This window comes from Ricinus communis, chromosome 10 (assembly GCF_019578655.1).
Source record: "Ricinus communis isolate WT05 ecotype wild-type chromosome 10, ASM1957865v1, whole genome shotgun sequence".
In the NCBI taxonomy this organism is placed as follows: domain Eukaryota; kingdom Viridiplantae; phylum Streptophyta; class Magnoliopsida; order Malpighiales; family Euphorbiaceae; genus Ricinus; species Ricinus communis.
Window position 1 is genome coordinate 13,015,600 of NC_063265.1, and position 17,209 is coordinate 13,032,808.

The 17,209-nt window shown below is 34.6% G+C and overlaps 3 protein-coding genes across 19 annotated transcripts; 2 read left to right on the forward strand and 1 right to left on the reverse strand.

Moving 5' to 3' along the window:
* Positions 1-133: 133 nt before the first annotated feature.
* Positions 134-5,439, reverse strand: LOC8269839 (importin subunit alpha-4). Of its 3 annotated transcripts, none has more exons than XM_048369834.1 (10): positions 5,059-5,436; positions 4,350-4,446; positions 4,146-4,201; positions 3,917-4,048; positions 3,354-3,539; positions 3,061-3,224; positions 2,838-2,916; positions 1,819-1,947; positions 1,179-1,306; positions 134-825 (listed from the first exon to the last, which is right to left on the reverse strand). In XM_048369834.1, the coding sequence occupies exons 1-10, from the start codon at positions 5,275-5,277 to the stop codon at positions 456-458; spliced, it is 1,560 nt and encodes a 519-aa protein (XP_048225791.1). In that variant the 5' UTR covers positions 5,278-5,436; the 3' UTR covers positions 134-455. The 3 variants fall into 3 exon arrangements, with proteins under 3 accessions (XP_048225791.1, XP_048225790.1, XP_048225792.1); XM_048369833.1 differs by having other exon boundaries at positions 4,146-4,237; XM_048369835.1 differs by having other exon boundaries at positions 684-825; positions 1,139-1,306; positions 4,146-4,237; positions 5,059-5,439.
* Positions 5,440-6,975: 1,536 nt separating this feature from the next.
* LOC8269840 (rhodanese-like domain-containing protein 6) lies at positions 6,976-10,305 on the forward strand. Its single transcript, XM_015714839.3, has 9 exons — positions 6,976-7,366; positions 7,453-7,614; positions 7,728-7,833; positions 7,989-8,178; positions 8,322-8,403; positions 8,517-8,599; positions 8,871-9,003; positions 9,191-9,356; positions 9,528-10,305. Exons 1-9 carry the CDS (start codon positions 7,187-7,189, stop codon positions 10,274-10,276), a joined length of 1,851 nt encoding a protein of 616 aa, XP_015570325.1. The 5' UTR covers positions 6,976-7,186; the 3' UTR covers positions 10,277-10,305.
* A 145-nt stretch (positions 10,306-10,450) lies between these two features.
* Positions 10,451-17,103, forward strand: LOC8269841 (intermediate cleaving peptidase 55, mitochondrial). Of its 15 annotated transcripts, none has more exons than XR_007217591.1 (16): positions 10,451-10,878; positions 11,358-11,432; positions 11,751-12,014; positions 12,327-12,419; positions 12,876-13,082; positions 13,659-13,762; positions 13,943-14,009; positions 14,116-14,223; positions 14,358-14,450; positions 14,729-14,821; positions 14,935-15,025; positions 15,197-15,267; positions 15,418-15,473; positions 15,837-15,863; positions 16,191-16,251; positions 16,610-16,690. XR_007217591.1 is itself a non-coding variant. In XM_048379859.1 (15 exons), the coding sequence occupies exons 1-14, from the start codon at positions 10,831-10,833 to the stop codon at positions 15,622-15,624; spliced, it is 1,431 nt and encodes a 476-aa protein (XP_048235816.1). In that variant the 5' UTR covers positions 10,451-10,830; the 3' UTR covers positions 15,625-15,673; positions 15,775-16,251. The 15 variants fall into 15 exon arrangements, 9 of the variants coding, with proteins under 9 accessions (XP_048235816.1, XP_048235817.1, XP_048235818.1 ...); XR_007217589.1 differs by having other exon boundaries at positions 15,564-15,863; positions 16,610-16,670; XR_007217590.1 differs by lacking the exon at positions 16,610-16,690 and adding an exon at positions 15,564-15,673 and having other exon boundaries at positions 15,775-15,863; positions 16,191-16,254.
* The last annotated feature ends 106 nt before the right edge of the window (positions 17,104-17,209 follow it).

Consider the following 17,209-nt stretch of genomic DNA (forward strand, 5'->3'; position numbering starts at 1 on the left):
GAAAATTGCTGGCCCACAGTGGACCTACGGTCCGATTGCAGGCTCTAAACAAATACACCCCATGGACCACAATAATAAACAAACCAGAGGACCAATACATAAAAAAAAAACACTCATTATTTTGATAATCCAATAACCATTAGAATTTTGCTATTTTCACATTCATTAATTTCATTCACATGAAGACAATAACAAACACCATTTCTCCTATGAAATATAGAATAAAGGCATCTAGTTGAAAACTGTAATCTGAAACCTCTGACAAATCCCACAATCCCACAATCCCACAAATGAATGAAAGGCCTACGTGCCAGATCAAAAACTCTGACCCTTGGCAGCAAGGAAAAATAGAGTTCATTATCCCAGGAGCAGAACACCTAAAATGCTATGGGATCCAAAAAGAGAAAGAAGAAAAATAAAGAAAGAAAGAACATGTCCTTATTATATCCATAATTTCACCCAAACTGGAAGCCACCCTGGGGCTGGTTAGTTCCAAAAGCAAAACTCTGCTGATTTCCATCCCCACTCTCTTGAACATTTTGTTCCTCCTCTTCTTCAGCCCAATATCTCTCCAAAATCTTCACAGCCTTCTCATAAATTTCATTGTTGTCATGGGTCTGCAGATTCTCAATTTTATCCAAGCCATCACATTCATCAATCATTTGTGCATACAGATTCACTCCGCCATTCATTCCCATTTCCTTCTTGGCTTCACCCACCTTTAGAATGTTCTCCAGCCCCTCGAGGCAAACCGTCACAATCCTGGGGTCTGGACATATTAGAAGATCACAGAGGGGCTTAATGCAACCTTGGTTCACTAAGAATCTGCATAAGTAGATAATACCAATTTAAAGTTCAGCATCTCTGCATGAAATAATGCAATGTTCAGCTCGACACAAAGTTGAAATGCAAATCTTCACCGAGAACAGAACCAGAGAACTTAATAACTATAATGTGATAATTTCACAAATTCATTTATGATCAAGTAGTTTTGTCACAAGAAAACATACCATTTTAATTACTTGTCGGTGTGATTAAAGTAGTACTATGTTTTTCCATCCATTATGACAGTGATGTAGAAATCTAAAAAGTAAGATTTAAAAAAAAAATTGCAATAGAGAATAGAGAACTGCCATACAGATCAGACAATATAGAGTGGAACAGAGAAGAAAATGTACTGAATCTGTTCATGCGATCCTCCAGAAGTCGCATTTGAGATAGCCCATGCAGCTTCCTTCTTAATGTCAAACTCTGCATGTTGGAGGAGGTGTACAAGAGGAAGGATGATATTGGCCTCGATAACAGCCTGTTTCACATAAATGTAACAAAGCTTATAGAGTATTCAATTAACAAAAAACATCTTAGACAGTATGGACCATGTTGTTTCCCAATTGCAGAATAGGCATTTTCAGATATTTTCTCTAGTAAAAGTTTCAAACACAAAACATTACATAGTCAATTTAGAATTTGTCAAAGTTGCTAAGAGTTTTATAGATCTCATAATTAATTGGCAATATTATATTTTTTCTCCCCTGATAGCAGACAACACAAAAGCAAAAGTTTTTTAAGAAAAGAAGTAAAAGCTTAGACTCTATTTTGAATAACACATACCGATCCTTAATAGTAATATTTAGATTTTAGTACCAACCATGACAAGGGGCTTTTTCCAGTATTCTAATAAAATTTATTATTCCTAAGTTCCAACTGAAAAAAGATAAAATTTAGATATATAGATGAAAGATAGTTTCAACACTAGATGTGTAATCAGCACCCACAGGATATTCATGCAAAACTTACAACTAATTTGTAACCTGATACCTGTATTTGAGCTCTATTTCCCGCTGTAATATTTGATATTGTCCAACAAGCTTCCTTCTTGATACTCTTTTTATGATTTTGCATAAGGAGTTGATAGAGGCATGGAAGGGCTTGGTTCTCAATTACAAACTGAAAAAACACATTTAGTAGGTTATTAACTGTTGCAAAGAAAGAAGAAAAAAATGATATATTTAACTGGAAATATACACAACATATGCAAGTGCTTATAAAGATAAACTTCAACCAACTATTTAATTGATATGACTTCAGTTACTTGAAAAAAGAAAATCACAAAGATGATTGGGTTTAGAAAGAGTATGATTGAATAATTGCTTCCGAAATCAATCCAAGGGTGTCAATTTTAGTCTCATCAAACCCCATTCTAGGGGTGAGCATTCGGTCGGTTAGTGGGTGATGTTCAGGCCAAACCTAGTTAACTGAACCCACATCATCTAGCACTAAACCAAACTGAATTATCTGTGAAACCGAACAATCATTGAACTGAGATAATGGTTTGGCTCCTTGCTTATTCTGTTTTTCCAAATAATGATTCTCTATGAAATTGAATATACAGAAACAAATATCCTTTACCCAGATAACAACTCTAGTGAAAAAAACTAGACTAATTTTGTTAAAAAAAAATTACATTGAATTAAAAGAAAATGCTGCTTTTTTCCTCTCCAAGCATAAGCAAAACCACAAATCAATAGATAATCAAATGCACAATAAATCTACAAAGCTCACAACAAGAAAGAGATGAAGGCATTTAGGGCCTGTTGACTTAGTGGAAACAGTTCAGTTATCCATTTGCAGTTTCACAGAAAATTTCAGATTTGGTTTTCTAGGAAAACTGGGAAAAAGTGCTCAGACATTATAACAACACATTTTTAATACCTGCTATTTCTTGTTAATAATATTTTGTATGAAAATTGGAAAAGTACCTAGAAATTTATCTATATTAATAATATTATTTTATCAAAAAGGCTACTTAAAAGCAGAAGTACAACTATGGAACATACCTGAGTCTGAGCATCATCACCAGTAACTATATTTCCCACTGTCCGGAGGGCAGGTATCAAAACTGTAGGAGATGGATGACTGGCAGAATTAATCACATTAAAGTTAGTATATCAGTAGAACAACTATAGAAACTGAATGAGATATTCACACAATAAGTTACAGTACAAGACATGCACAAAATTGGAAAACAAATCCACATTAGATGCGTGAAGCAGAACTTACAGTAGAAGCTCAACTAGTCTTTGACAGACACCTGCCTCAATCACAGCTTGAATTTTGTCATTTGGGCCATCTGAAAGATAAGACAGGGCCCAGCAAGCATCTGTTAGAACTTCTTCATCATTCAAGTGGATTAGTTGCCTAAGAATTGGCAATGCAGCTTTCACCTGGCACAAGTCACAATAAAATATTATAACCACAAAAAGTTTATTTATAATCGATTATAAAATTAGGATTTGAAATATAAAATATCTGGAGGGGTACTCTATTAACTTAATCATCTCTCAAAATCTTACCTGTTCAAATGGTGTTGGCGGCTTGCCACGGCAGAAGTTGGACAATGTCCAAGTAGCATTCCGCAGCATGGATAGTTTTGAGTGTTCATTTAACTGAACTAGTAATGGCATCAGAGCCCCATGCCCAAGAACAAGATCCCTGCAACTTGGTGAGTCACCAGCAACATTGCCCAATGCCCATACTGCCTAACCAAGAAACTATGAGGTTAAGACTCTGTGTGTGTACATATATGTAATATGGGTTACCACAACAAGAAACATAAGTTCTCAACAAAATAGATCTGAAAAATGCTACAGTCAGAATGAAAAAAGAAAAAAAGAAATCAGACGAGATGAAAAATATTAATTTCAATATGAGAAAGAAGTAACCTAACTAAGAGTTAGACACATCATGGGAGGGAAAGAGAAATTATTTCATTAGGATGCAAGACATATATGCTGCCCTATGAGGTTATCCACTGATGTTACTGTTTTTTCAAAACTATCTTGATCCTAGAAAGCCAATAGTTATAACACCCTTGAGTTACAAATGAAGTTTCACAAAATAGGAGCCAAATGCCAACCTGCTCTCTGACATCATCACTTGCAGAGCCAAGAAGCTGCACAAACAAAGGAACTGCGCCATGCTCAATGACAACTCGTGTATGCTCTGATGTCCCAGATGCAACATTGGTCAAAGCCCATGCAGCTTCAAACTGCATATGAAGATAAGTAAGTTAATCCTCATACAAGATTACAATCATCGAGCCAATTATTTCACTAACAGAAAGTATTAGTTCAAGCAAATCATACTTGTAACTGTGGCAGATCATGCCTTCCGAGGAACTCCACAAACCGTGGGACGACACCTGCTTTAATCACTTCATCAATGGGAGGACTTCGTTCTGCTCAATTATGCAGCAATTTAAAGAAGAAAAAGAATTTTCAAAATCAAATAGTTTCACTATACCCTTTTCTGTAAAGACCAAATTTTGGATGAACAAATTAAGTACGTACCAATTGATAACAACTTCCTGAACTGAGTAGTTGCTTCCAACTGAGAAGCAGGATCATCAGACCACACTCCTTGAACCATCACAGGAATACTCTCCAGCTGTTAAACCAACAACATAGCATATGGAAACCAAGTATTCAAATAAAATTTAAATCACATCACGCATGTAGCTATAAGATAAAACCAAAAAGGCCAAGTGAGGATCTTTGTTTCAATAGCTTCAACATTTTAACAAATTCAGATACTAAAAACTAAAGCAACAGGCTCGTCTATCCCTACTTTGATAAAAAAATTTATTTCAATCCAATGAATTGACTGTATCCCACGGCCCATCAGAAACCATTACTTTAGCCAGAAAAACTGTAACCTAAAACCTCGATTATAACAGGTATTCGGCTAATCATTGAGATTCACTAAATAAATCGCCTAATTTAAGTTGATCTTGCATTATATTAAATTGAAAATTGAAAATGAAAACCCCAACAGGCCAATTAAATTTTATACGCTGAATCTAGTTCACAAATCAAGTTGCTTCACTTGATTTCTATCTTCCCTCACCGCCACATTTTCTCGGAGGCTAAACAGGAACCTTCATTCGCCAACATCAATTTAGAAAGAGAAACCAAAAGAAAAAAAAAAAAAAAACAGAGATCCGGAAAATTAAGCAAAAGAAGAAAAGAGAGCAAATAAATTTTATTAAAAATCACGTACCCGCTTTTCAACAGCGTCAGCATTTTGAGAAGCATCGAGCAAATGTTGTGATTGAAGTAACAACCCTTCTCGTCGCTTCTTCAACAGATTATCTTCTCGTTTATTCTTTCTGATCTCTACCAGATTGTCTTCTCTTCTCCTTCTCGCCTCGTCAGCATCCACTCCTGTCTTGTATGATTTCTTCCTCACCTCGGTTCTTGTGCTCGGTCTCAGCGACATTTTCCGACAAGAGCTATTGCTGTGTATGCGTTTGAGGAAATGTCACAGCGAAATACAACAGTTGTGGGCGTGTGCCTGTGTTTCTCTTTCCCTTTGGCTGAGGAGCCCCTCTTGACACTCAATAAAATTAATAATCTTTTGATTTCAAATAAAGGATTTAAATTTTAAAATAGTTTGAAATGATAATATCTTATTCCTCATTTCGTGAATATGTAATATTCCACTTGAATAATAAATAATAGTATTAATAAAAAAAAACTACATCAGCATCTATATTTTTTCAATATTTTTTATTATTTTAATGTTTAATTTTTTATTCAATCATACTTTCCAAGTTAATAATATAACAAAACAATGTTTCACGCTAATGAACCCATACTAAAGTATTTTTAATATATTATTATATATATCAAATTTTTTATTTTAAAAGTCATTATTATAGAACAACATTTCAATATATTTTTTATTTTTTAAATATAATATTGAGAATTGATTTGAGTCTTTATATGTAAAGAGTCAAAATTTACTCTCAACTTTATATTAAAATAAATATATATATTAAATTAATTTATAATTTTTATTACTCAATGTATGAAAATGAAAGAAATTAAAAAAAAAATAAACTATAAATATTTACGCCATAAACAAAATAAATAATAAAATATAAAGAGTTTATTCAATTTTACTTTTTATATTTAAATATTTAAATAATTTTCTTTTGTTATAAAAACTATACTAAAATATATAGTACGATTAGAAATGCATTAAAATACTACTAATTAGACTTCGTGGGGTCTAATTTTCTACAAAATAAAGGCTATTATGGTAATGAAATGGCAAAACTAACTTCATTGGGAATCTGACCCCTCATTTCTTATAGCTAGCTGTTGCAGGAACATGGAGGAGATTCTATGAGAATCGCACTTTAATTTTGTATTCATATGAAGAGCTAGAGTATTTACTCTTAGAGGATATATAGTTAAATGAAATTCATTTCGTTATGGTAAAAAATATTTCATATTTGTAACCGTGGTAAATTATGCATTTAAAAGAACTCCATAAATTATATATTATATCCACTTTAATTAATTCAGATGATAAATATTGTATTAGTATTTTATATATTAAATCTGATCACGATTTATAAATCGATAGTTCACGATTTTGAATTGATTCGAAACTAATTAGTTTTGATTTTAAAATTGTTGATTTTTAAATCGGAGCCAACGATCTTTTTTTTTTTTAGAACTGAACTGCTGATTTATAAATCGAAATTGACGTTTTTCAATTCAAGTTAAAAAAACTAGTTATAAATTAGTTTTCTCACTCGATTCGAACCTAATTCCTACTTAACTGGTTCTTAATAAATTTTAGACATATTTCACTTTTTTCTTCTTAAGGGAAGGTTTATTCTACTTTAAAATATAATATTTTAGTATATGCATTTTACATATTGTCATAATTGTAAAAGGAAAGCTTTAATTTTTACTATTGAATTGATATATATAGGCAGAATATGGTTCTTTTTACAATATAAAGTCCTAATATCTATGACGTGATATATATAAATCCTAATATCAATGCCAAAATACTCCTAGTTAAGATCTGTTCAGTTATTGAACAGTTTAGATTTGGTTTTTGGGATTTAAGGTTTTTCGTGAATAATTATCTTCAGGACTGTCGATTGTCTTTGTTTATAAAATACTTGTCGGATTTGAGCGATCCGGTTGGAACCGCGACTTTGGTAAATCTTTTTCCATAACAATCTAACGGATCGCTAATAAAAGTTGCGAATTTAACAGGGACTAAATGTATTAGTATTTCACAGTACAAGGACCAATTAATTGTAACCCAAAAAAAGGCAGCATTCATTTCAAACTGCCGAAAGTATCAACCCTAAACCCTAACAATGGCAGATCAAGAACAAAATCTAGAACAAGGCGATAATCATCAATATGGTGTTCTTCTCTATTATAAATACACTCTAATTCCTGATCTTAATTCTCTCCTCTCTTTCTACAACTCCAATTGCACCTCTCTTTCTCTACTCGGCCGTGTCCGCCTCTCCTCTCGCGGCGTCAATGTTACTGTAATTTTACTTTGCTTTCATTTTATTAGTTCTTGCTCTTTCTTGTTTTGATTCTAATTTTTTAATTAATTATGTTAATGCTTCAGGTTGGTGGTTTATTGTCGTCGCTAAAGAAGCATATAGCGGCGGTTGAATTACTTAAATTATTTGAAGGAACAGACTTCAAGCTTGCTGCTTCTCATTATCCTTTGAACGATAAAGTCGCTCGCGAGTGCGGATTCACTTCTCTTTCCATTCGCATTGTCAAGGTCTAACTTTTTATTTTGTTCAATTAGTATCAATGGTTCCACTTCTGATTCAAGTATGCTGCTTGTTTGTTTGTTATGCTAATGTAATTATTACATTTGTTTTCTTCTTTTAGGAATTGGTTACATTTAGCTCTTATCCATTGTTAAAACAACCAGATGTTTCAAATGCTGGAAAGCACCTCTCTGCATTTGAGTTCCATTCTGCTCTTAAAAGTGCTGGTAATTCACTTGTAATATCTTTCTTGCTGTTACTTTTAATCCATTCCATGTTTTTTGTGTTTGTATTCTTATATATTTGGTTGTGTTGTATATAGTTCATTATTTAAGGAGAGTGGTTATTGATTATATTCAATGATTTAATCCACATTAATTAGGGCAACGTGAAGGTTCAAAGTCCAATGAAGGACTTGTTCTATTAGATGCAAGGAATTTATATGAGACAAGAATCGGGAAGTTCCATGTGCCTTCTGTGGAAACTTTGGATCCAGAAATTAGGCAGTATAGTGATCTGCCATCCTGGATAGATGATAATTCGGAACAATTGCGAGGCAAACAGGTGCTTATGTAAGTTCTTATCTGGAATTGATTATATGTGGTGTTTCATGGAGTTCCTTCCTTATTATTATTTTTTTCTTCATATAGTTACTGCTTTAACAAATTTGTAGCTTCATTTTGATCATCATTTACATTGGTGGGTTGTGTTGTAGGTATTGCACTGGAGGAATCCGGTGTGAGATGGCATCAGCCTATATTAAGTCCAAAGGAGCTGGATTTGAAAATATATTCCAGGTAAGCTTCTTAGACTTAGAGTCTGTTCTTAATTTGATAATATGGCTTTTAGGAAGTAACATTAGTCCTTGTTGATGATAACAGTATATTTGGTCATGTGGGCTCTGTTGCAGTTATTTGGTGGAATACAACGTTATTTGGAACAATTCCCTGATGGTGGCCATTTCAAAGGAAAGAATTTTGTTTTTGATCACCGGTAGATTACCCTGTCTCTCTAAAATCTCTAATAGCTAGTTCAAGAGTTGGTATATTTTTTGGTCAAGAGGATATCTAGCGTTTGAAATTCACATGACCATAATGTCTCCTTTTTTATTTATTTTTTTAATTTTTGAAAATGCATGTTTATCAGACTTTATAGACATTTGGTGATCCTTCTTTTAGCAGGAGTGGGGTCGGAAAAGGGTGGGTATATCATTGATTATATGGCAACTATCTATGTGCTAATACCTGTCTTAATTTGGCTGTAGGATATCTGTTGCGAGTTCAGATACAAATATTTTGGGCATGTGCCTTACCTGTGGCATGTCCTTTGATGACTATTCTTCACGCTGCAGATGCTCTTATTGTAGAATGCTTGTTCTGGTTTGTGATGGTTGTCAGGTACGTATTATCGAAAGTTGACCATCAAAAGATGTGAAGAGAATAAGTTAGCACATGTCCAGTGTGAACCTTCTTCCCTTGCATTTGCTTATGTTTCTAACTGATTTCAACTGATTGTTTCTGTCCCATTTATTGGATAGAACCTTCTTTGTTCCTGTCTGTAAGTTTTATTGTTTTTGATGATCAGATGAAGGAAGCTGTCTATGTTTGTGAGCTATGTCAGAAACACGGCAAGGCTGTTGGCTCAGTTCCTTTAACTGAAAATGGCCAGCCAGAAGAAACAATGCCAGAAAGTGAGCTCCAAAGCATTTCATCAGACAATGACCTCCTGAGTCAACTGCAGCTGGGACAGGGTAAGGTCTGTATCTGTACTACTAGAATGTTTTTGCTATCCTATTTACCAATATACTCATGTGTAATAATGCTGATTTACTAACTATAAATTGTTATTGTTTCTATCACATTTCTATTTTTTCTCCCAGCTTTCTTGCACTTAACATCATCAGCATTCTTTGATAACACAGGTACTGGATCCCCGAGGAAGCTAAGAATTTTATGCTTGCATGGTTTTCGGCAGAATGCCTCTGGTTTTAAAGGAAGAACTGCATCATTGGCCAAGAAACTTAAAAACATTGCTGAGCTTGTCTTTATTGATGCACCTCATGAATTGCCTTTCATTTACCAACCTCATGTCACCGAACAACAGGACAATAAAGCGTCTTTTCCTTCACAACAGATTCTTCCTCCAAAAGAAAATTGCAGGAAGAAGTTTGCTTGGTTGATAGCTACTGATTTCAAAGGGAGTAGTGAAACTGAATGGAAAGTGGCTGATGGTCCATTTGATCCCCTCCAATATCAGCAGCAAGCTGAGGGATTTGATGCATCAATAGCATATTTAAGGACTGTATTCTCTCAGGAAGGGCCTTTTGATGGAATTCTAGGTTTTTCACAGGGAGCAGCAATTGCAGCCTCAGTTTGTGCTCTAGATCGGAGACTAAAGGGTGAAATCAATTTCAGATTTGCAATTTTGTGCTCTGGATTTGTTCTTCAACTTGCAGAAATCGAGCCTGGATCAATCAACTGCCCCTCCCTACATATATTTGGCAGTACTTCGGGCAAAGACAGGCAGATTGCAAACCAAGCCAGCAGAGAACTTGCTTCCTTGTTTGAAGAGGGTTCCTCGGTTATTATTAATCACGACTGTGGTCACATTATTCCCACCCGACCACCTTTTATCGACCAAATTAAAGGCTTTCTTCAACGTTTTCTTTGATGCTATTAATGCAGATTTTCTTTTTTTAATTTTTATAATTGCAAACTGACGGATGAATTCAGTTTTTCTTAATCATTATTTTCGCCTAAATCAACCAACTCTAGTGATATAAGTTGAGGGATATCACGTTCGCATCTCACACTAAATTGTTATTTGATACGTAATAACTGGTAAATCTTTCCCTGACCAAAAGTTCTAGTCGATTTAAGCTAATATTCTATTAGGTGACAAAATGGTTCGTCATACGCCTGAATAAATCTTCTCAACAAAGAATAATATCTTTGCACCGATAAATGGTCGTGGCCGCGAGCAGCCCGATTTTATTAATTTTTGCTCTCATTTAAAGAGTAAAAAGAAGAGGAGGGCTAAAAAAGCCAGAAAAGAATTAGCCTACTCCTAAACGCACCGTCTAGAAAGTAAGAAAAACACAGAGGATATGATATTTTTAAGAGGAAAATTTCATAATTTAAAACTGGCCTTAAACCCTAAAATGAGAATTTGAGAATTTACCTACAAGTGAAGAAGCAGAAAATCAGTAAACAATAACCAACAAAATGATTCCCTTGAGGAACTTATTCCAGAGAAGAGTTCCATTTAAACAAGTAAAGTTTTATCTTTTTATGAAATAACTTCTCATTTCTTTCTTTCTTTCTTTTTTTCCTTTAACGATCTTCATATGTGATTCCTTTTTTCATTTTTATCGAAATATCTTGTGGGCAGCTCTCAATTAAGTTCCCACAGGCATCAGTTGATCAATTTAACTTAATAATCAAGATTGTTACTTTAGTTTCCAGGGATTGGCTACTGAGTTTTAACATGTGTGGTCTCTGGCCTTTTATGTGATTTCACTTATTCAAGTGTTAGCATCTCAATACTTTATTGTTTCCTGGCTAGTTCCCGTAGTTCCATTAATTCCTGCAATCAGGTGGTGCAAATTAGTCTACTGCTTTATTCTAATTGTTTTCTCTTTGTCATTATACTCTCAGGGAATGGTTATATTGTAAATTGATGCTTTGGTGCTCATTGAATTTAGTGTACATAGTGCTTATTATTTTTATTTTTATTCTTATTTGGTTGTCAGGGTACTGCTTGTTATGCTTATTCTACCAATAAAGTCTTCGATATTGGGCAGCCAACTCCTGCGACTCATCCCCAGGTGTTATTCTTAAAAACACGGACATAGCACCGTGTCTGTGATGGGATAGGCATCTCACAAACATGATCTGGTCCAGTGCATGCACTACATTTCTTTTCTCAGAGTAAATGTGAATGCATTATTACTGCCGTTAGTTAGTGACTATACATTCACTGAATTTGAAAACATGTTAACCGATGCAAACACATGTCTATATAACATCTGGTTGAGTTTTATACATAAATTTGAAACTTTTGTTGGCTTTCTGCGTCATACCATCGTGCATAAATCTTTGCTCTCGTTTGATTTTGATGAACTCTACTATTTTCACATTTGCAGTTGCTAAAGGAAGGAGAGATCACTCCAGGCATCAGTAATGAGGAGTATATCTCAAGAAGGAAAAAGTTACTGGAAATTCTTCCTGAGAAAAGTTTGGCCATTATTGCAGCTGCCCCGGTAAAGATGATGACTAGTGTTGTGCCTTACACATATCGACAAGATGCTGATTACTTGTATATCACTGGCTGCCAACAACCTGGTGGTGTGGCAGTTCTGGGTCATGACTGTGGTTTATGCATGTTCATGCCAGAAGCAACAAAACATGTATGCCCTTTCTTGATGATAGAACGTTTTAGATAGTCTGTTAATTTATTCAAGTTCTTCAGCAATGGCTCCAATTGCTGCCATCTATGGCTCCTTTCGACTTGTGATTTGATGCATCTAATTACATTTCCTAATTACATGTCAATAATGCTTTAGTATGTTTTTGTTTTTTAAAATAAAATGGATTTTAAGTTATTGGAAGAGCTTGTTAGGTCAATCTGCAATTATAACCCGAGTGATGGTCATTAGATTTTGTAGAAAGATAAGCAGTTCCTTTAATTGTTACTTATTAGTTAATTATCATGTCTTCAGGACATCATTTGGCAAGGCCAAGTTGCGGGAGTTGATGCAGCATTAGAAACATTCAATGCTCAACAAGCATATCCGATGAGCAAATTGCATGATGTGAGTTGTGGTGGTGTTGAAATCCAGATAAATGCATCAACATGACATTTATATTTTCTTATTGTTACTTCTACATTTGGCTTACCGGATTTTTTTTCAGCATATGCCATATTGATAGACACTTTTATTTTTCAAGTAGTCTTTTATGGGGGTTGGAGAAAGTATCATCAGTGGTGTTTTTTGAGTTTGTTATTAGTTTGAATTTGAGATTCTATCTTAAAATGTGTCCAATGTTCGCATGAGAGAAAATATTGTGCAAATTGAATTTTAAAAGACGAGCCAAATCAGGTGTACCAACCATGTAGTTCAGTAGTAGAAGACATTATTGTAGAGCCTTATACTGCTATATATCTGGGTGAAATTTAAAGCATTCTTATTTTTGGCTGGAAGTGCCTAATAACCCCTTTGCAAATGCTTATGTACATTCATTTTAGCAATTTTGATATAATGATGTAGGTTCTTCCAGATATGCTAAGGAGATGCTCCAGGTTGTTTCACAACATACAGACAGCCACAAAGACATATACAGAACTGAAGGCATTTCAAGAGGTATTATGCACTCGCTCAGTAGAAGACATCTCTTGTTTAACCAATGAGTTACGATGGATAAAATCACCGGCGGAGCTTAAGTTGATGAGAGAATCTGCTTCAATTGCTTGCCAGGTATTTACAGCTTTACATTATCTCCAACTAGTTTCATTGAATTTAATCCTTTAGTAACTCAATGATGGACATACAATAAATACTGCTGTGCAATGTTAATAATAATACATTAAAACTTATTATGATCCACATCATATTGTGCCCTTTTCCTTAGTTATTACCAGTTGGTTTTTTCTGTGAAATGGTTGATCCCATATCATGTTGAAATTATTTGCAGAATCTTTGATGCCTTTACCATACCAAATTTTCTCCTTTTCTTTTGTTGCACCAAATTTCTTATGTATGAACGAAATTAGACTCTCTTCTTGTTAATTTGCTTCTTTTACAAACAAAGATACCTAGTTTTCAATAGAATAACTTTCTTGCTTTCTGCTTAGGGGTAGTTCATACTTCTTAGTTTACCTTTAAAAGCTTATCTCATTTGTAAGTTTTTGAGTTTCAAGTTCTAAGCAATTCTTTCTGTGATTGCATACTAAATTCAGTAGTGGAATCCATTAACAGTCATGCTGCTTTTGTTGATGGCAAATAAGTTAATTATATGCAGGGTTCTAATAACTAACTATTCTTTGTGGATAGGCTCTTTTGCAGACAATGCTACATTCCAAGACATATCCCCATGAGGGTATGTTAGCAGCAAAAGTTGAATATGAATGCAAAATGAGAGGTGCTCAGAGGATGGCGTAAGCTTCTTTAATATGATTCCAAAGAAGTGAATCTTTTACCAACTCCATATATAGTGTTGTAAATGTTGTAAAGAGAGATGTTTAATTGCTATTGGGTTCTGCTTGTTAAATTTTTTTTTTCTTTTGTTTTTATTTTTTCAGATTATGATTTCTTTTTATACTTGTCTGCTTCACCAGATTCAATCCCGTGGTTGGCGGTGGATCTAATGGTAGTGTTATACATTATTCCCGAAATGATCAGAAGGCAAGTTTATATGTGGAAAACTGATATGTAGTATTATGAGCAGATCTAACTTATCTCATGTGGTTATGGTCCATGTTTATGTGCATTTCAAATGTCTGTGGTGCAGATTAGAGACGGTGACCTTGTTTTGATGGATGTTGGGTGTGAGTTGCATGGTTATGCCAGTGATCTTACTCGTACTTGGCCACCCTGTGGTAGCTTCTCTTCAGCACAAGTAAGCCCTATTGATTTCTATGGGTGTTCTCTCTCTCTCTCTCTCTCTCTCTCTCTCTCTCTCTCTCTCTCCCTCTCTCTCTTTACCTTATATTTGGGAAAGCTGGTCAAGTATGCTTATGCCTTAATTTTCAGGAGGAGCTCTATGATCTTATACTTCAAACAAGTAAATCATGCACAGATCTTTGCAAACCTGGTGCAAGCATTTGGGAAATACACAATTATTCGGTACTGACTTGACAGTCTATCTTTTTTTTTTTGGTGTCCAAATGGAGTTCTTACTTATGTTTTCTTCCTAGTAATATGTTTTATAAACGTTTCTGATATTCTGATCTGTTTTTAAAACTCGAGGACTATCTTGAGGACTTCATTGAGAATTTACTTAGATCAGCTAGTACTATAGATTGTAAAGAGTTGCAATGGGGGAAGGTGGTCTCAATTGAAAGCATACACTGAATTATTTGAGGACTTCATTGAGACATTACTTAGATCAGCTAGTACTGTAGGTACCCTTGTTGGAGAACTATACTTCCATCTTCTTCCTTTTCTTTTCCTTCTCCTGGTGTGTCTTTTCGTTTTGCTTTTTCTGGATGGTGGTGGTAAGCTTTATTTTTTTCCTCCCTCAACACATAGGTGCTCATACAAATTGAACAATTTGTCCATGAAGAGAAATTTTTATCTCTAATATTACTGATTGCTGTTTGTTCTATAGGTTGAACTGTTGCGTAAAGGACTTAAGGAGATTGGGATTTTAAGAAATATTGGAAGCAATTCCTTCCATCTACTGAACCCAACTTCTATAGGTCTGTCTGAACTTATTCTCGCATCCATCTCTTGTTGCATTTTCCTAATTTGTCAGTTTCTCAAGATTGTAAGCATATAAATATTTTAGCTTTGCATAACACAGCAGATTCTAGCTTCCAATTTGGCTTTGGCTGTGATTTACTTTTCATCCTTTTACATTGATTATATAGGTCATTATCTAGGAATGGACGTCCATGATAGTTTTTCTGTCAGCTATGATTGCCCACTGAAGCCAGGTGTTGTAAGTTCTTTTTCCAATAAAGTGATTTGATCTTTCAATTGAATTTTAATTAGACAGCCATTTTTTTATCTAGGAAAAGGATTTGTTTGATTGAAGCTCTTTATGTAGTATATAAATAGAGTTTAATAGACTCTTATGGTCCATGGACAGGTGATAACAATTGAGCCAGGAGTGTACATTCCATCTACTTTTGATGTTCCAGAGAGGTATGAATTCTTCTATTAGCAAAGTATTTTTATCTTGATGCGGTAGCCTGGACACATTAAGCCATTTCTAAGCTGCTCACTTCCTGCTAGTTGTGGAGTGCATGTTTGCTTTAAGCAAGCTTCCTACAAGAAGTTGCTTCTACAAAAATAACCAGAGTGCGCTGAGGAAAGTTACTTGCAAAATAAATGCTGAAGCTGAGGTTGATTGATGGATAACTTTAGATTAGAAAAGTTGAACCTGTGCCTAATTCGTTTTATTTCTGTGACTTATTGAAGTCTGAATACTCTTACATTGAAGCAGTAATCAAGTGTCTTGAAGGACAAACAGGATAACCTTTTTATGCTACTCTTTCCATTTTTCAGCTTCAGCAGGTTGTTACCATGATACAGGTGTTTTTTCTTGGCACCATACTGCTGCCTTTCTTGTCTTAAGTCCGACTTACAATCTTTGAAGTTTGAAAGTTATTCTGTCATCTGTTTCCTTTATTTATATCTATACAAGTTAATTTATGATTTATGGTGGGATAATACTCCTAGAGCATTTAGAGGTTATTTTCTGCTTTTGCACTTGTTATGTACTGTTTATAATTCTAGAATCCGTATTTATCTGTGTCCAATATGTCTAATATAGATTTGTGGATAAATAAAATGCACCTATCTTAGCATGATATGCTTATTAGATTCTTTACATAAGTCACTGAATATTACCTCTTGCAGGTACCAAGGCATTGGGATAAGGATTGAAGATGAGGTCCTAATCACAGAAACTGGTTATGAGGTAGAAACCATCCATATCTTAGATTTTTGGTTATTACAATCATGCTTCAACTTCTTGTAGTAGTATAGGTAACTTATATAGTGGCTATTATAAGTTAAAGCTTCAACTATTTTTCATTTCTTTATTATTCATAAGTATTTGTTTTTGTCGTTATTCAGTAGATCAATATCAGTTTTTTTAGTATTTGAACTAAATGAACAACTGCTGCACAAAAGATTGTACCATTAACTAAAGTTGGAGATCATATCTTTGATGCATCATTGCCCTGCACGTAATCATCAAATAGCATTAGCATTGCTTTAAACGGAAATGTTTAGCAATCTGTTTTCTTCACTGACCTATCTGGTGCTGGAATTAGGTACTCACGGATTCGATGCCAAAAGAAGTAAGACACATCGAGTCATTGCTCAATAACTACAGTCATAAAGGAGGAATGGAGAAAGAGGACTGTATGCAAGTTGCTTCAAGTTGGCAATCCCATTAAAATGTCAGCAAGGCTGGACAGCGGCTTGTTTGGCTTGGGAGTTTCACTATAAAGCTCTATCTCCAGCAAATTGGCTGGCACATTCCCATTGCATATTGCCTGATTTGTGTTTAATATGTGTAGTCTGCAATGGTTCCTTCTTTTTATCGTTTTCTTCATTTGATACGTAATCTGCAATAAGCGGCTTCAATAATATTCTTTGTTATGAGACCTCTCGCAAATCAGTTGGCGGTTTGCCATCCTGGAATGGGGCCAGGAGGCACTTCTGCTTCCTTAGGCTAGCTGGAGGTGGCTCAGAATTTTGACATGTAATTTGTATCTGTAGCTGTACATTATTAGTCAATTGAAAGTTGTAGCCATTAATATTATTTACCAGCTGAAGCTCGGCTGTTCAGATGAATACGTACATTTACATAATGATTATGGTCCCAACCACTCTAGATGATGGCCAACATGCAATAAATTCTTTTAAAT